General features: G+C 44.7%; 1 protein-coding gene across 2 annotated transcripts in view; it reads left to right on the top strand.

The window, feature by feature from the left end:
- BICRA (BRD4 interacting chromatin remodeling complex associated protein) overlaps nucleotides 1-14,900 on the top strand; it is a 173,119-nt gene extending 158,219 nt beyond the window's left edge. For both annotated transcript variants that reach the window (XM_082263385.1, XM_082263384.1), the window contains 3 exons: nucleotides 803-897; nucleotides 4,449-4,551; nucleotides 13,661-14,900. In XM_082263385.1, the coding sequence (XP_082119511.1) occupies nucleotides 803-897; nucleotides 4,449-4,551; nucleotides 13,661-14,859 (1,397 nt within the window). In that variant the 3' untranslated portion in view covers nucleotides 14,860-14,900. The remainder of the gene's footprint in view (nucleotides 1-802; nucleotides 898-4,448; nucleotides 4,552-13,660) is intronic.
- Nucleotides 14,901-17,627: the final 2,727 nt, after the last annotated feature.

The raw sequence follows: 17,627 nt of genomic DNA, 5'->3' as shown, positions 1-17,627 counted from the left end.
ATGGTAAAAACTTAACCCTAGAGCCGGTTCACACTACTCCGACTTGGGACACGACTTGTGTGCCCTCAAGTCGCCCCAAGTCTCTTGTCATTACAAATTCATTGTAAATGAATGAGAGCCGTCTTAATATGCACTACTGAAGTCGCTCCGACTTCACTAAAGGTTCCTGTACTACTTCAAGGCGACATCTATCCGACTTTTGCACAGACTTCAGTGGGAGTCGCCTCTAAGAGCCCATTCACATTGAGGCGACACAACTTCGGGGGGCGACCTGTGAAGTCGCGTGCACCGCGACTTTGGCGCGACTTGCAGAGACTTCACATAATGGAATAAATACTTGTGTCGCTCCTATTAGAACGGGTCCTGTACTACTCAATGGACCGCGACATACCGCGACTTGTCAGGCTGACAAGTCGCGCTAATGTGAATGGGCTCTCAGTCGCAACCTTATCTATTTTCAAGCGACTTGTTATCAGACTTTCCAGGAAGAAGGAAAAGATTAGCCAGGCATTCCCCACAGACAAAGTCGCCTATCATTTAAGTCTCTTCAAAGTAGTGCACAAGTCTCTTCCAAGTCTCTAAACAAGTCTCTTCAAAGTAAAAAGTCGCTCCTTCATGGGGCGACTTTCTGGTCGCGGTAGTGTGAACCGGCTGTAACAAATTCACCTTAAAAACAGAGGGTTTAATTACACATATTTGCAAATATATGTGGAAGCCGCAGTGTCTATGTCAAGGCCCTCATGTATGCTTTAGTTTTCCCATATATGAATGAAAAACTTATTTTTTTTCCTTTTTTTCCTAGTTGATGACGAATTTGAGACTGTGTCTACTCAGCTCCTGAAGCGCACTCAGGCCATGCTAAACAAGTATCGCTTGCTGCTTTTAGAAGAGTCCAGAGTGAGTATGAATGCACTTTGACTCTCCTGTCTGTCCAGCATAGACTGGTCCACTTGTTCATATGGAGGTTCTTTCTCAGAAAAATCCACCATAGAAAAGCACTCATTTGAGGGTTGTCTGTTACTTAATGCAGACCTGTCCCATTTGATGTGTTTGTCATTCAAACTGATGCATGATTTTTTTTATGTGATTTGCCTAACACAGTTTCCATCTGAGTTTCTCAAGCTCTGTAATAGTTGCTTATTTTGCAAATGATGTTCCCAGCTCAACCTAGGCATTTGTTCATGTGATCTCAGCCAAAGGTAGTGATTTGCTGTTCAGACCAAGCCACTGGTTGCCCCCCTTCCCCTAAACACCAGTCTGCATGTCTCTTTAGCTGAGATCACATGAACTCATAAGGAGATGGTGTTTGGGGCCATGAACAGTGTATTCTGCAATATCAGTAAGTATTACAAGCCTTTTTTTTTAACCGGCATGTTTTAACAGAGGCAGGGTGGTTACTATATGTCAGATGTCTCCATCTTTGTTATTTGCTGTTTTGTATTCTGTAAACCAGAATCTCTAAAAGCAGCCATTAGACAAATTAAAAATGAAATCCAGGTAAGTGTTTTGGGGGTTTTTCTTGCATTGTTATTATGGTGCACCATCATAAGCTTACATATTCCATACCTTGCTGTTCCTTGTGGAAACTAAAAATTGCTGTAGTAGTTGCCAATCAGGAAATTCCTTGTATTCATTAAGAAAAATACATAGCATCCTCTGAATGGCACATGTCCTGCGGTTGTTACCCTGTTACTATGCAGCAGGGAAGCTGCTTGGTACAGGACCTAGAAGGCTGTACTAGCAGCTTCCATGGAGACAAGCCAGGTATGGAATTTGTACAGTGCTTTGCGAAAGTATTTGGCCCCCTTGCACTTTTCGACCTTTTGCCACATTTCAGGCTTCAAACATAAAGATATAAAACTGTAATTTTTTCTGAAGAATCAACAACAAGTGGGACACAATCATGAAGTGGAACGAAATTTATTGGATATTTCAAACTTTAACAAATAAAAAACTGAACAATTGGGTGTGCAAAATTATTTAGCCCCCTTAAGTTAATACTTTGTAGCGCCACCTTTTGCTGCTATTACAGCTGTAAGTCGCTTGGGGTATGTCTCTATCAGTTTTGCACATCGAGAGACTGAAATTTTTGCCCATTCCTCCTTGCAAAACAGCTCGAGCTCAGTGTGTTTGGATGGAGAGCGTTTGTGAACAGCAGTTTTCAGTTCTTTCCACAGATTCTCGATTGGATTCAGGTCTGGACTTTGACTTGGCCATTCTAACACCTGAATATGTTTATTTGTGAACCATTCAATTGTAGATTTTGCTTTATGTTTTGGATAATTTTCTTGTTGGAAGACAAATCTCCGTCCCATTCTCAGGTGTTTTGCAGACTCCATCAGGTTTTCTTCCAGAATGGTCCTGTATTTGGCTCCATCCATCTTCCCATCAATTTTAACCATCTTCCCTGTCCCTGCTGAAGAAAAGCAGGCCCAAACCATGATGCTGCCACCACCATGTTTGACAATGGGGATGGTGTGTTCAGGGTGATGAGCTGTGTTGCTTTTACGCCAAACATAACGTTTTGCATTGTTGCCAAAAAGTTTGATTTTGGTTTCATCTGACCAGAGCACCTTCTTCCACATGTTTGGTGTGTCTCCCAGGTGGCTTGTGGCAAACTTTAAACAACACTTTTTATGGATATCTGTAAGAAATGGCTTTCTTCTTGCCACTCTTCCATAAAGGCCAGATTTATGCAGTATACGACTGATTGTTGTCCTATGGACAGAGTCTCCCACCTCAGCTGTAGATCTCTGCAGTTCATCCAGAGTGATCATGGGCCTCTTGGCTGCATCTCTGATCAGTCTTCTCCTTGTATGAGCTGAAAGTTTAGAGGGACAGCCAGGTCTTCGTAGATTTGCAGTGGTCTGATACTCCTTCCATTTCAATATTATCGCTTGCACAGTGCTCCTTGGGATGTTTAAAGCTTGGGAAATCTTTTTGTATCCTAATCCGGCTTTAAACTTCTCCACAACAGTATCTCGGTCCTGCCTGGTGTGTTCCTTGTTCTTCATGATGCTCTCTGCGCTTTAAACGGACCTCTGAGACTATCACAGTGCAGGTGCATTTATACTGAGACTTGATTACACACAGGTGGATTCTATTTATTATCATTAGTCATTTAGGTCAACATTGGGCCATTCAGAGATCCTAACTGAACTTCTGGAGAGAGTTTGCTGCACTGAAAGTAAAGGGGCTGAATAATTTTGCACGCCCAATTCTTTCGTTTTTTATTTAACAAAGTTTGAAATATCCAATAAATTTCGTTTCACTTCATGATTGTGTTCCACTTGTTGATTCTTCACAAAAAATTACAGCTTTATATCTTTATGTTTGAAGCCTGAAATGTGGCAAAAGGTTGCAAAGTTCAAGGGGGCCGAATACTTTCGCAAGGCACTGTATATGTAAAAAACATGCCTGGAGTTAAGCTTTATCTTTATTAGAAAATGTCCTTACTTCCATCTAGTTGATTGATGGGTAGGGGATGGTTCCAAAGTGATAGGACCTCTTCAAAGGCCTTTGGTTGGTTTGAGCAAATACACAGATTTTGTAGTTGTAATACTAACGATAATAGAAAAATAGGTCGTAAAATGTTTTGTTTTTTGTATGACTTTTTCTATTTTAGTCCTCCATTTGCTGTCCAAAGTAACAAAAGTTGTGCTTGGAAAACTGCATACCCTCATTTATAAAGATAAGAGAAAAAAAATAGCCTTCAACCCCTTTGATTGAATGCTAAACTGGAAAATGCCAATTGGAGGGCCTATGGTCAGTTCCTCCACAACATCTAAAGTGGGGGGGGATCCAGAGATGGTTTTAATAAAAAAGTAGACCATAGTCTTTAAGTTACACTGAATGAAAATATCTGCCAGCTCCAGCCAATCAAAAATTTCCTTAAACGTTTGATTGGTTTCTAGAAAAGACATTGCCTGTGGGAATGCTAAAAGAAAAGATTATAGATACTTAAGATATATTCATAGATAAAGGGACAGGCTTAGTTGGGTAATACAGATCCCCAGTGTGTGGCCATATTTAAAAAGGTAAGTGCACTTTAATGTATTCATCCATCTCCCCCCCTCTGCCTCTGAGCAATATTTCCATATGGTATATTTGTGTCACTGGAGTCCCAGAACTTGCCAATATTGTACTCTGGATTTGGTTCATTTCATTGCCAGGCTTGTCCACAAATATTGACAAGCTTTATGTTTTTAATGTAATAAAACTCCCAGAACTCAAGCTAGTCTGCTAAGGTGCTCCCATAAGGTTTTCATCTGCGCAGTGTAACTATGGCGGTTCACTTTTTTCATCCCTGTAAGGATATTTAAAATTAGAAGAACAAGTGATGGCTTAGGAGGCAGCTTTAAACATGGGGGAGGGTCATCTTCAATCATTCACTACATGTGGCGTGATTTAGTGCTGTGTTTTTTATTGCTGTTTCTCTCCTTCTGCAGAGAGTGAGTCCTTCTGCGGAGATGGTAATGATCGACAGAATGTTTATTCAGGAGGAGAAAGTTGCATTGTCTCTGGACCGGCAGCTGGCAAAAGAGAGACCAGGTATTCCACATTCCCATCCCCAGCTTCACCACTAGGAGGCAGCACAGAACATCTGTTTCTCATTTTTAACTGCGACTCTTTATACCAGGGATCCTCAAACTACTGCCCTCCAGCTGATGCAGAACTACACGTCCCATGACGCATTTTAAAACTATGACCTTCACAGACATGACTAAGCATGATGGGAATTGTAGTTCCTGAACAACTGGAGGGCCATAGTTTGAAGACCCTTGCTTTACACGTATAAAAAACTTTAGTGTATCTTATAATTCTATCTGAATATTTTTTATTTGATGTTTTGTTTTATTCCTCTTAACATGTTGCAGGTACAGACAATTAACTGCTGATGTGACTTCTTAACCACTTTCATACCATGCCAATTCTGGCACTCCGCTCCTATATGTAAAAATCATAATTTTTTTGCTAGAAAATTACTCGGAACCCCCAAACATTTATATATGTTTCTCTTTTGTTCATTGACGGACACAGCTCCTCATCTTCTTGACCATTGGGTTATACTGCCCCCTACAGGATTAGGACACTAGGCAGGAAAAAACTTGACTACGCCTGTGAGTGCAGTCCCAGAATGTATACTCCCTCTCTCCGCTATAGGCACTCAGTTTTTTTCTGTCTAGTCAGGAGTAAGGGCCAAGTTCCTTGCTGGGATCTCTGGTCCTCAGAATTTTTCTCCTTTTTATATGGAACTTTTTCCTATCTTTGTTATTTTGTTCCTGTGAGAATCAACAATCAATTCCTGGACTGGCGACGGACTAGATAATCTAGATCCAAAGGGTCCCCCCAGTCTGGCCAGCAAGCGTGCATAAGCCTCAGTTATAGGCTAGGTTGGCCATTACATAGCCCCAGTGGACGGGGGCTGGCCTGCGAGTTAAACGTCTCGCGAGGGCGCATAGGACCTGGCCTCGGCCTGAGTCGCAATGTTCCTCCTTGCCAACAGCCACCCACATTCCCCCCAGTTCTTCTAAAATTTGGATAGTTCCTGTCGGTTTCCGGCCTCCCCCGCCCCCCCCCCCCCCATCTCCCTTCCTTGGGTGGGGTTATGAGCTGGCTTTTGCCACATGCTCTTAAAGGGGGTGTTTTGGAGTTGCTGCTGACCGGGGTTTTTCCTGGTGCGCAACGGGGAGGTTGAGCAGGTCGGCTCCACTGGGGCTCTCGTCCGAGCGGCTGGACGTCCACAAAAATTTAGGCTGCAGCCTACTAGGCCATGTGGCCAAGTCGGGCGCCTCCGTTGGGGGGGTGGGAGTGGCCCCAGTAAGGTTACTGAAGCCCCCTGCCTGGCATGTGGCTGGGCCTCCACAAAAATTTAGGCCGCAACCTACTAGGCCATGTGGCCAGCTTGGCACCTCCCTTGGAAGGTTGGCACTGTGGGGGCAGTTTATCATTTTGATGGCAGCCATGCCGCCAATATGGTGTAGGGCACTTGCCCCTTTTTAGGGCTGCATGCCCATCAGGGTACCCTGCCTGCGTCCGAATCGCGGCGGGAGGCCCACTTTTAAGGGGCTATTTGCTATTATGGGGGCCTTTATGGAGGGGCTTCGAGGGTGACCCCCCCCCTGTTTTTTTTTTGCGGGGTCCAGTAGGTGGTCCATTCGTGGGCCCTTGGTCTGCGGGATCACAGTCAGCGGCCCTCCCCTGATTATGTTTTCCGGGTGAGCTTAGTATATAGCGCCCCCTGTCCTCATCTGTCTAATCGGATCCTAAATCTTTTTTGGCCGCTGCGGACACAAATCACCCTACTGGGTCTGTGTCTACACACCCTGAGTGCTCACATAGTAAGGATGATTCCTCTGCTTCTCTAGCCGTGCATGGAAAGGCGCTGGTAGATGCATGTTTCAGTGCGTGAAACTTTAAAGATGGAGGATGCGGGTGATGCTGCATCGGAGGCGCTGGTCCCTTTTTGGCACCCACAGGCCCTCCAAAGCGGTGAGGGTGTTCCCCTTTTTTGCTTACTTTGACAACATTGTCACAAAACGGTGGGATTGTCCAATACACACCCTTGTAGCCCCTAAGCATTTTGCTATGCAGTATCCATATGAGGATTCCCTGCTTAAAAAGTGGACGGTCCAGGTCCCACTTGTAGTGGACTTGCCAGTTTCTAGGTTAAATAAAGCTATCCTGATTCCAGTCGAGGATGCTCTGGCACACCATAAGTTGGCTTTGGCTGGTTCGGCACCTAGGCCAAGATATTACTATTGCCCTTGTGTTGTAAACTCTGACCGAGTGGGCTAAACTTTTACGCCGGGACCTGGAGGGGAAACCACTTCCCCCTGCCTTTGTGGAGCTGGCGGATCAGTTGGTCCAGGGACTACAGTTTATCTGTGATGCTTCTTTGGATGTGGCTCCTTTGATTTCTAGGCTTTTTGTATCAGCAGTGGTCCTTCGGCGTATGATCTGGCTGAAAAGCTGGTCTGAGGACCATACTTTTTAGAAGTCCTTATCTGATCTCCCCCTTGCAGGGGATCGCCTGTTTGGGGCTTCCTTTGATGACATCATTAAGGGTCTCACGGGGGGGGGGGGGGGGGGGAGAGAGTACTCTTCTTCCACAGGCTACCACAGGCAAAGAGCACCATAGTTGACGTGGGCCTTTTCGTCCCTCAGGGTCTCAAGACAAGGGATCAAAGCCCTTCAGGGCCTCCATCGGAGGTTCCAAGAGGACCTGTTCTGGCAAGCCACCAGTGGGCTTTTCCAGATCTGCGGTAAAGGCTTCCTCTGCATGGAGGGGCGCCCTTATCCACATCTGCGGTGGGGGGTTGTGTTTGCTAGTTTCCGGATCCATGGACCTTCCTGGTACAGGATAAGTGGGTCCACAAAGTCATTCGATCTGGCTACAAGATTGAGTTTCGGTCTTATCCTCCGAAAAGGTTCTTTCCTTCCAACCTCCCCTTTGCCCAGATCTTTGGGGCAGTGCAAGTCTTGTTACTTCTAGGTGTGATTGTTCCGAACGTTTTCAGGGGTTTTACTCAAACCTCTTTACAGTTCCCAGGAAGGAAGGCAAGGTACGTCCAGTTCTGGACCTCAAGGCGCTAAACTGCTTTGTGCAGGTACAGAAGTTCTGAATGAAGTCCATTTACATGATAGTAGCGTCCCTACATCAGGGAGATTTCCTCTGCGTTGCCGTGGGCGAGGAGCATTATCAGTTTGTGGCGTTACCCCTTGGTCTCTCCTCTGCTCCTCGGGCTTCACAAAAGTGTTGGTCCCGGTGCCAGCATTGTTGTGTCAGTGGGGAATTGCAGAACGGGGGTACCTTTACCATCTTTTGCGAGCGGAGCCTCTGACTGCTCTGATGGACAACACTCTGTGAACTCTGAGGGAGTTCGGTTAGTTTCTGAACCTTCAGAAGTTTGGTCTGGTTCTGTCCACAAAACTGAACTATCTTGGTCTGACTCTGGAAAAACTCCAGACCTTGCAGGAGACAATTCAGCTTCTGTTGTCCAACAGACGGTCATCCTTCCGGGCTTGCATGCGGGTGCTGCCTGATGGGGTCTACCTTCGAGGTGGTTCCATTTGCACAGTTCCACACGAGATTTCTGCAAAAAGAGATTCTGGTAAAATGGGACAAGAATCCATGGTCTCTAGAGGTGGCTTTCATTCTCCAGCACTTCCAGGGTCCTCGGCACAGACGGCATATACTTTTTTGCATTTGTTGCACGCCCTATTGGGCCTACCTGCTCATTACAATAATCTTTATAACACTGTATATGTGATTTTTTTGCACCAGTGCGGCTTTACCACATTGTTCACTATCTGATTGGTTATATCAATTTGTTCCTTTCCTATGGTCACTGCATATCTGAGTTGCATCAACAACTCTTTCACCCTTTCTATTCTAAGGAAGTTGAGCCTATTTCTGGGGCTATTCCTTCCTTGCACAGTCACTTGAGCACTTTCAGGTAAGGGCCTTGGCCCCTTTTTTGCACTTTTTCACTTGGATCTTTATGGATTCTATTGCACTTATTCACTTTAATTTTTATGAATTTTATTGATTAAGCACTTTATTTAAGATTTTATTCTGCCTATTAGGATTGTATATTTATATTTATTGCACATAGCGGTTCATGCAGGCAGCGCCATCTACCTCCCATTTTACACACTACTTGGGTGCTTAGTGCGTCTTGGGCTTTCTGTCATCAGGCATCAGTGCTGCAGTTTTGCATAGCTGCCACCTGGCCAGTCTGTTCATACTTTCACAAAGTTTTATAAGGTGGATGTGTTGGCATCTGCAGATGCTTTATTTGGCCGCAAGGTTTTGCAGGCTGCTGTTTAGAGCATCTGGTCCTCTTTGAGGGTCTATTGTTTTTTTCAGGTGAGCTCCAGTTGTTTATGGTTGAGCTCCATGTTACCTGGTTGGCTACAGTTTAACCTTGGGAATTTTTTCTTGCTGTTCCCTCCCCTCATGTTTGACACTGCTTTGGGACATCCCAATGGTCAAGAAGATAAGGAGCTGGATCCGCCAATGAACGAAAGAGAAAATGGGATTTTTCACTTACCGTAAAATCAATTTCTCTGATGTTCATTGACGGACACAGCACTCACTCCTCTGTGAACTTGGCTTTCTTCTGACGCTGCTTGTAACAAAACTGAGTGCCTATAGCTGAGAGTGGGGGTATACTCCCTGAGACTGCCCCATATGCATAGGCAAGCTTTTTCCTGCCTTGTGTCCTACTCCTGTAGGGGGCAGTATAATCCAGTGGTCAAGAAGATAAGGAACTGTGTTCGTCAATGAACATCAGAGAAAGGGTTTTTACGGTAAGTCAAAAATCCCCCCCCTCGTCAGCCGGGGAGCCAGTGCGTGTGTCAGGCGGCTCCAATTGCCGCCTTACACCGGTGATCTTGCCCCTGCCGACAGAGAAGGACAGACGGCTGATGTAAACACAGCCATCCGTCCTTCTACCTGATATGATCACAGAGACCATGTGATCCTGCTATATAGGCTCGCATGTCTCTATGGTAATCTCACATGCCCAACCCCCCACAGTTAGAATCACTCCCCTAGGGTCACATTTAACCCCTTGATCACCAACACTGTTAATGCCATTGGCAGGGAAGGGGTTATTACAGTAACAGTACATATTTTTAGCACTGATTACTGTAGTAATGTCACTGGTACCCCCAAAAGTGTCAGTGAGAGGTCTGATCTGTCCGCCGCAATGTCGCAGTCCCGCAAAAAATCACAGATTGCCACCATTACTAGTAAAAAACAATAAAAATTATATAAATCTTTCCTGTAGTTAGTAGACACAATAACTTTTGCGCAAACCAATCAAAATACGCTTATTGCGATTATTTTTTTTTTTTCCTACCAAAAATATGTAGCAGAAAACTAATTGGCCTAAAATGTTAAATTTTGATTTTTACATTTTTTTTTTTGGAAATGTTATATAGCAGAATGTGAAAAATATTGTGTTTTTTTTCTTTCAAAATTGTCACTCTTTTTTTGTTTATAGCGCAATAAATAAAAATCGCACAGGTGATCAAATACCTCCAAAAGAAAGCTCTATTTATAGGAAAAAAAGGACTTCAATTTTATTTGGGTACAGCTTCGCACGACCACGCAATTGTCCGTTAAAATAACGCAGTGCTGAATTGCAAAATAGGGCCTGGTCATTAAGCAGTAGTGACGTAACGTGGGTTGTCAGCACCCGGGGCAATTCAAGTAATTTGCGCCCCCTAACCCGCGGGATTTTAGCACTCGAATCTCTTCCACTAGATTAGTTAAAGAAACCCTTACCCCCTAAGCACATGTATTGTTTGTTATGAAAATACTGATGTAATTAAAGTAAAATGCATCTAAATACAAGTTTGAATGTCCAGCGTGCCCCCTTTCAATGCAGTGAGACCAGCGTGCCCCCTTTCAATGCAGTGAGACCAGCGTGCCCCCTTTCAATGCAGTGAGACCAGCGTGCCCCCTTTCAATGCAGCGAGACCAGCGTGCCCCCTTTCAATGCAGCGAGACCAGCGTGCCCCCTTTCAATGCAGAATGACCAGCGTTCCCCCTTTCAATGCAGAATGACCAGCGTGCCCCCTTTCAATGCAGAATGACCAGCGTGCCCCCATTCAATGCAGAGAGACCAGCGTGCCCCCATCAATGCAGAATGCATTGAAAGGGGCACGCTGGTCACACAATGGCCGGGTCCACCCTTTTTTGAAGCCTATTAGAGCCTCTGGCTCTAATCAGGTGATGCAACGCCACCCCACCCTACACCAATGGACAGGTGAGGCACAGTCCAGCCCCGCCCCGACCCACCATTTTCAGCCATAGGGCGGCCGCGCTGGACATCTCCCAGCCTAAAGATGGAGGCAGCCGCAGACAGTGTGTGAACTGTGTATGTTAGAGTCAGACAGACAGAGTGACACTGCAGATGCGCCCCCCCCCAGATGTTGCGGCTGCCCCCCCCCACGCTACGCCACTGTTAAGCAGGAAAATCTTCCGGTCTTGAAGTGTTTAAAAAAATCTACATAGGCACTGCTTTACAATTTTTCCACTGGTTACCTGTTTGTTTGTCCCCTCCTGCCACCTTTTAGAACAATCAAGCAGCTGAACAGGCATCATTCAGGTATCCCCACACAAAGCCCAGGACGTCATGTGACGTACTGTGGTATGGAAGAGGTTAAAGGATAAGTTCACCTTTTGGAACGTGTTGCAGAGTTCTGTGAATGGAAATCTACATTTCCCAAGCCTTTGCGGCTGTGGGTTTGTAGTTTGCAATGAACTACCATGGCGCTGTTGTTGAGGGCTGTGGTAGTTCATTGTATCTACCGGCCCGTACTACAGTGGGTACGGAAAGTATTCAGACCCCCTTAAATTTTTCACTCTTTGTTATATTGCAGCCATTTGCTAAAATCATTTAAGTTCATTCTTCTTCCTCATGAATGTACACATAGCACCCCATACTGACAGAAAAACACAGAATTGTTGACATTGTGGCAGATTTATTAAAAAAGAAAAACTGAAATATCACATGGTCCTAAGTATTCAGACCCTTTGCTCAGTATTTAGTAGAAGCCCCCTTTTGATCTAATACAGCCAGGAGTCTTTTTGGGAAAGATGCAACAAGTCTTTCACACCTGGATTTGGGGATCCTCTGCCATTCCTCCTTGCAGATCCTCTCCAGTTCTGTCAGGTTGGATGGTAAACGTTGGTGGACAGCCATTTTTAGGTCTCTCCAGAGATGCTCAATTAGGTTTAAGTCAGGGCTCTGGCTGGGCCATTCAAGAACAGTCACGGAGTTGTTGTGAAGCCACTCCTTCGTTATTTTAGCTGTGTGCTTAGGGTCATTGTCTTGTTGGAAGGTAAACCTTCGGCCCAGTCTGAGGTCCAGAGCACTCTGGAGAAGGTTTTTGTCCAGGATATCCCTGTACTTGGCCGCATTCATCTTTCCCTCGATTGCAACCAGTCGTCCTGTCCCTGCAGCTGAAAAACACCCCCACAGCATGATGCTGCCACCACCATGCTTCACTGTTGGGACTGTATTGGACAGGTGATGAGCAGTGCCTGGTTTTCTCCACACATACCGCTTAGAATTAATGCCAAAAAGTTCTATTTTGGTCTCATCAGACCAGAGAATCTTATTTCTCAGCATCTTGGAGTCCTTCAGGTGTTTTTTTAGCAAACTCCATGCAGGCTTTCATGTGTCTTACACTGAGGAGAGGCTTCCGTCGGGCCACTCTGCCATAAAGCCCCGACTGGTGGAGGGCTGCAGTGATGGTTGACTTTCTACAACTTTCTCCCATCTCCTGACTGCATCTCTGGAGCTCAGCCACAGTGATATTTGGGTTCTTCTTTACCTCTCTCACCAAGGCTCTTCTCCCCCGATAGCTCAGTTTGGCCGGACGGCCAGCTCTAGGAAGGGTTCTGGTCATCCCAAACGTCTTCCATTTGAGGATTATGGAGGCCACTGTGCTCTTAGGAACCTTAAGTGCAGCAGAAATCTTTTTTGTAACCTTGGCCAGATCTGTGCCTTGCCACAATTCTGTCTCTGAGCTCTTCAGGCAGTTATTTTTGACCTCATGATTCTCATTTGCTCTGATATGCATTGTGATCTGGAAGGTCTTATATAGACAGGTGTGTGGCTTTCCTAATCAAGTCCAATCAGTATAATCAAACACAGCTGGACTCAAATGAAGGTGTAGAACCATCTCAAGGATGATCAGAAGAAATGGAAAGCACCTGAGTTAAATATATGAGTGTCACAGCAAAGGGTCTGAATACTTAGGACCATGTGATATTTCAGTTTTTCTTTTTTAATAAATCTGCAACAATGTCAACAATTCTGTGTTTTTCTGTCAGTATGGGGTGCTATGTGTACATTCATGAGGAAGAAGAATTAACTTAAATGATTTTAGCAAATGGCTGCAATATAACAAAGAGTGAAAAATTTAAGGGGGTCTGAATACTTTCCGTACCCACTGTATGTACAAGCAAACCGATACACTGACAAGTCTACAGGAGTCCTGCATGGCACAAGTGATCTGCTGATCTCGGGTGCAATGCTTTACAGGTTCCCAGTAAAAAAAAAAAATAATAAATGCACATTTTTTTACCTGCAAAAAGATGTGTATTTATTTATTTATTTATCACGTGGTGTCAGCCCTGCCTACTTCATTTCTGATCGATAACAAAGAACTTCTGCTCGTCTCCTCTTCATCACCATAAGCTCTTCTTGTGCACTGGCAGAGAACACAAGAAAATTATCAGCTCATAAGATTTCCGGCAAAATCAATAGGTGTTTTTTGCACTTCTCAAACAGATGTAACAAAACACTTCAATGGTAATAGTTATGTGACCAAAAGAGGGCAAATAGGAAAAGTTCAATGTTAGGGTTTACATACACTTGTGACAGTATTATTCCAAAGGGGCCCCCTGACCAAACTATACTCACCTCGCCATTGCTTCCCTGGCATTTCTTCCTGTTGCAGTTGGCGACAATACCCGGGGGTTAAATGAGAAAAAGGCTTGTCCTATTTATGTAGGATGTACAGTATGTATAGGGCTAAATTTGTTTAAAAAAAAATACTTTAAATGAGCGCAGTATGAGAAGTGATTTATTCCTCTGACAAATGTTTGATAACTCTGTCTCTCGTTCTTCTGCAGATGAATATGTCTCTTCCTCATCTTCACGGTCTCAAACGGTACCCCCTTCTGTGGCCTCTGTCTCTTCCTCACCATGTCCTGCCCCTGCAGCAGAGATCCAGAAACCCATGGCAATGCAGACCTCCACACCAATACACCCTACCAAGCTAGTGATCAAGCACAGCAGTGGGGGCTCCCCATCTGTCACTTGGGCCAAAGCCTCACCGTCGCTTGATGCAGATGACGATGCACTCCCTTCACGCAGCAAACCTCCAATCAAAACATACGAGGCCCGTAGTCGTATTGGGCTGAAGCTGAAGATCAAGCAGGAGGCAGGGCTGAGCAAAGTCATTCATAACACTGCTCTGGACCCCGTTCATCACAACCCACCACCTCCACCTCCTGCCCCTCCCACAACACCCGCCAGCACTGTCATTAAGACAACTGTAAACCCAACCACAGCCACAACCACCACACCCACCGGGCAGATGAATGGTACGTTGGACCACTCATCACCTGCTGAAAAGAAGCCCATGGCAACATTCTGTAGGCTACCCCTTCGTAAGACGTATCGGGAGAATGTGGATGCCTTTGTGACCGGTAAGCCGGCAGACACCAGGCCAGCGGTCGAAACACCTGCACAAACTCCAGTTATGACCCAGGTGATAAAGCAGGAAGATGGATCCAGAAGTGTCATTACATCCCATAAGGTTCAAGGAGTCCCAGAGAATGAAAAGGTGAAGAAAGAAGAAAGCTCAAAGTTGGTGTTCTTTGGCAGAGGGGAAACCAAGACCAATAATAATGAAGAGATGACCATGAGCTTAAGAAGAGAGGCCAAGGACGATGAGCCAGGATTTTACCGACAGGCGGTCAAGTCAGAACCACCAGAACATGAGTCTGATTTGAATTGGGAGATGTCAATTCCATCAGCCAAAAGGCTGAAGTCAGAGCAGTTTGATGTGGACAACGCCAGCTTCTCCAGTGACAGCCCACAGGATGACACTCTAAATGAGCACCTGCAGAGTGCCATCGACAGTATCTTAAACCTACAGCAGCCCCAGAGCGGTGGAAGTACCAATGCTCTTCTGCGTTCCTCAGCCCAGTCTTCGTACCATCACTCCTCTTCTTCCTCTCCCTTTTCCTCCCCAGTCCACCGCACAGACTCGTACCATACCCCCAACCACAACGGAGGCCTGGGGGCCAGGACGTTAAATAGATAACAGGGGAAGGAAACGAGCGAGCGAGCCGTGAGTAATAAATTGCCTGGGGAGACGAACAATGATGTCTTGAGCAGGACATGAGCCGCCGCAGTACTTGGAGACAGGAGGGCACGCATTTTCAGATTAAGCCTCAATTTTCTTTCCTTTTTCCCCATTTGTCCGCACGGTGCGGCAAGTGGTTCCATGGAGAAATCGTGCCGTCTTTTAGGTGGAAAGTTGGGAACTTTCCGGCACAGGCCGGCTATCTCCCCAGACAGAACTTTTCAAAGAACACATTCAACTGGTGATCTGTTGCCTTCAAAACTTTTTTTGTCGTTTTTTTTTCCCTCCCCTTTTACCTCCCACTTCCATCTGTTTTTCTCATCTCAACTTGAACTGTCAAAAAAAAAAAAATTACAAAGGAATAAAAAAAACTTTCGCCCTTAAAGAGGAAACTGAAGGGACTGACTTCAAAACAAACGTATTAAAGTTTATTGTAATGATATTTCTTTAAGTTATTCAAGCATCAAAGTCAGGGGATTTTTTATGTTCTGTGTTGTATTTTTTTATTATTATTATTATTTTCCTATCTGGGAAAATAGCAAATGAATGCACAGTGCACACGATGGCGCTATACATGAAAAATATTCACTTTTTTGTTTTGTTTTTGGGGGTGCATCAAGAATAAAGGGGTAACCATCAGAGACATGGGGGTGGTAGAAATCAAAACAAGGTAACTTCTACGTTGACATGGAGTCGTACTATTACGTCTGTGCTGGATAGGGCAACCCAGTTCCTTTTGTACCTGTTGCATCCTTTAGAAGAAATGTGCAAGATTATTGATGCTTATGGATGAATATAATAGCTGGGTTATGGAGAAAGGTAGGAATTAGGCTTCCTTATAGACAAGTCAATCTTCAATGAAAGTGGTAATCAGTGAGCGTTCCCTGTCCTACGGTGACATTATAATGACTTGGGCGATATTTGACTGTAGCACGTTCGCCAGAAGAATCCTCCTGGTCCCGGTCCATAGCAGCAGAAAATGTCTCTGGGCAGCATCAGGCACCTTGGAGGCTTCTTTGTGTAAATGACTCAAGCGGGTCCCTGCGTGGGCGACTAAAAAGTTAGTCCAAAGAGCTTTAGTAGGGCAGTAAAGTGAGATTCACCCGTTGTTGCCAGCTGCTTCTTTTGATGTTATTTTGTTGCAAATGAAGCAATTGTCCTTGACAACGTTTGGCGAACGAAACGTTTTTGCCATTGCTGACCTTCTTCCAAAAAATGCTAGTACCCTGGCGGTCATGCTGAGTGAGTGACTCAGATGGTGTTGAAGATAGAGGATTAACGTGACAGCCAGAAGAAGGTCAATGAGGGAGACCTTTGGCTGTCATGCTGAGTGAGTGACTTGGGTGTTGAAGATAGAGGATTAACGTGACAGCCAGAAGAAGGTCAGGAGACCAAAGGTTTCTTTCTCAATGAGTTACTTTATCCTTGTCATGTGTTTAGCTGAGCCCTAGGTGGCATTTAGTTACCTAGTGGGCCATGATTGCCGTAACTTGGTAGGGTATAAATTGCACATGGATAACAGTGGACACTATTAATCTACCAATGTTTCCGTTAGGCACATGTGCCAATTGTATCACCTCCTCAGCATTAACACTTGAATGAGCTGCTTCATCCAGACGTTTAAGTCCCCCTTCCCCATTGGGTGCTTGGAATAAAATACCCAGTTGAAAACAGCATACAGTCCCGAAGTAATTTGACAGACAAAGCCAGGTATTATTGGACATTAATATGAGTGTTAATTGCCTGTCATGATGTCTCCATGTTTGTTTTATTACGGAGAAAGGTCAGAGTAAATCGTAGTAATAAATTCACTATTCCATCATCAAGTTGTTAGAATATTTTCTCATGCTAGGTCAGTCGCCTGCAAAGCAAAACCTCCCCGTGTGTCTTCCCTCATCCAGACAGACGTATTGTTAGTCTACTCCTTACTGTAATAACCTCTCACCAGTTTCGGTATTTATTTCCATTCGCAAAATGTTTTAAGAAAAAAAAAAAACATTACTGCACCCCCCCTTCCTCTCCCCCCCTACATCATCTTTCACCCTTTCAATCCCTAAACCAACATTATGGTCTAAATATAGTACTATAAAAGAATTTCTACTGTATTTATAATGTAGAATGATTTTTTTTAAAGAATGATGTACATTTAGTACTTCTGTGTAAATTAAATTTGTTCCTCTTTTTAAAAACTGTATATGATTTTTTTTTTTTTGGAAAAAATGTTTAAAAATACAGAGTTTCAAAAGCTGCAAGAGTGATGTTTGTTGAACAGAAGAGACGTGTGTCAGTAAATTATCTTGTACAAAAATATTCAATGTGATTCTAAACTTGACCTGACCTGGCCTAGGTAACGTTCCTGAAGTGTAGGCTCCTTGTAGTGCCTTTTAAAGAGGTTGTAAACCTCCGTTTTTCTTTTTTTTTTTTTAAAAAACACCTGAAAGACAAACGCATAATGAGCTAGTATGCATCGCATACTAGCTCATTATTAAATACTTAACTTAAATCGAAGCCCCGACCGCTCAACTATCTCATGGGTGACATGTTCTGTCGCCCGTCTTCCGGGTATGCGGCATCCGGCCATCTGATTGGCTGGAGCCGCGATTACGTCACTCCCGCGCATGCGCGCAGGAGCCGACAGTCACGGCACGGGGCTCTGAAGGAACGGCACCAGTGGCCATTCCTTCAGAGCGCATGTGCCAGTGATGTCACTGGCTGCATTTAAGGTA

This window comes from Pelophylax lessonae (assembly GCF_965119305.1).
Source record: "Pelophylax lessonae genome assembly, chromosome: 7".
Lineage (NCBI taxonomy): Eukaryota > Metazoa > Chordata > Amphibia > Anura > Ranidae > Pelophylax > Pelophylax lessonae.
Note: the sequence above shows the minus strand (reverse complement) of the source record. Positions and strands in the feature narration are given on the sequence as shown.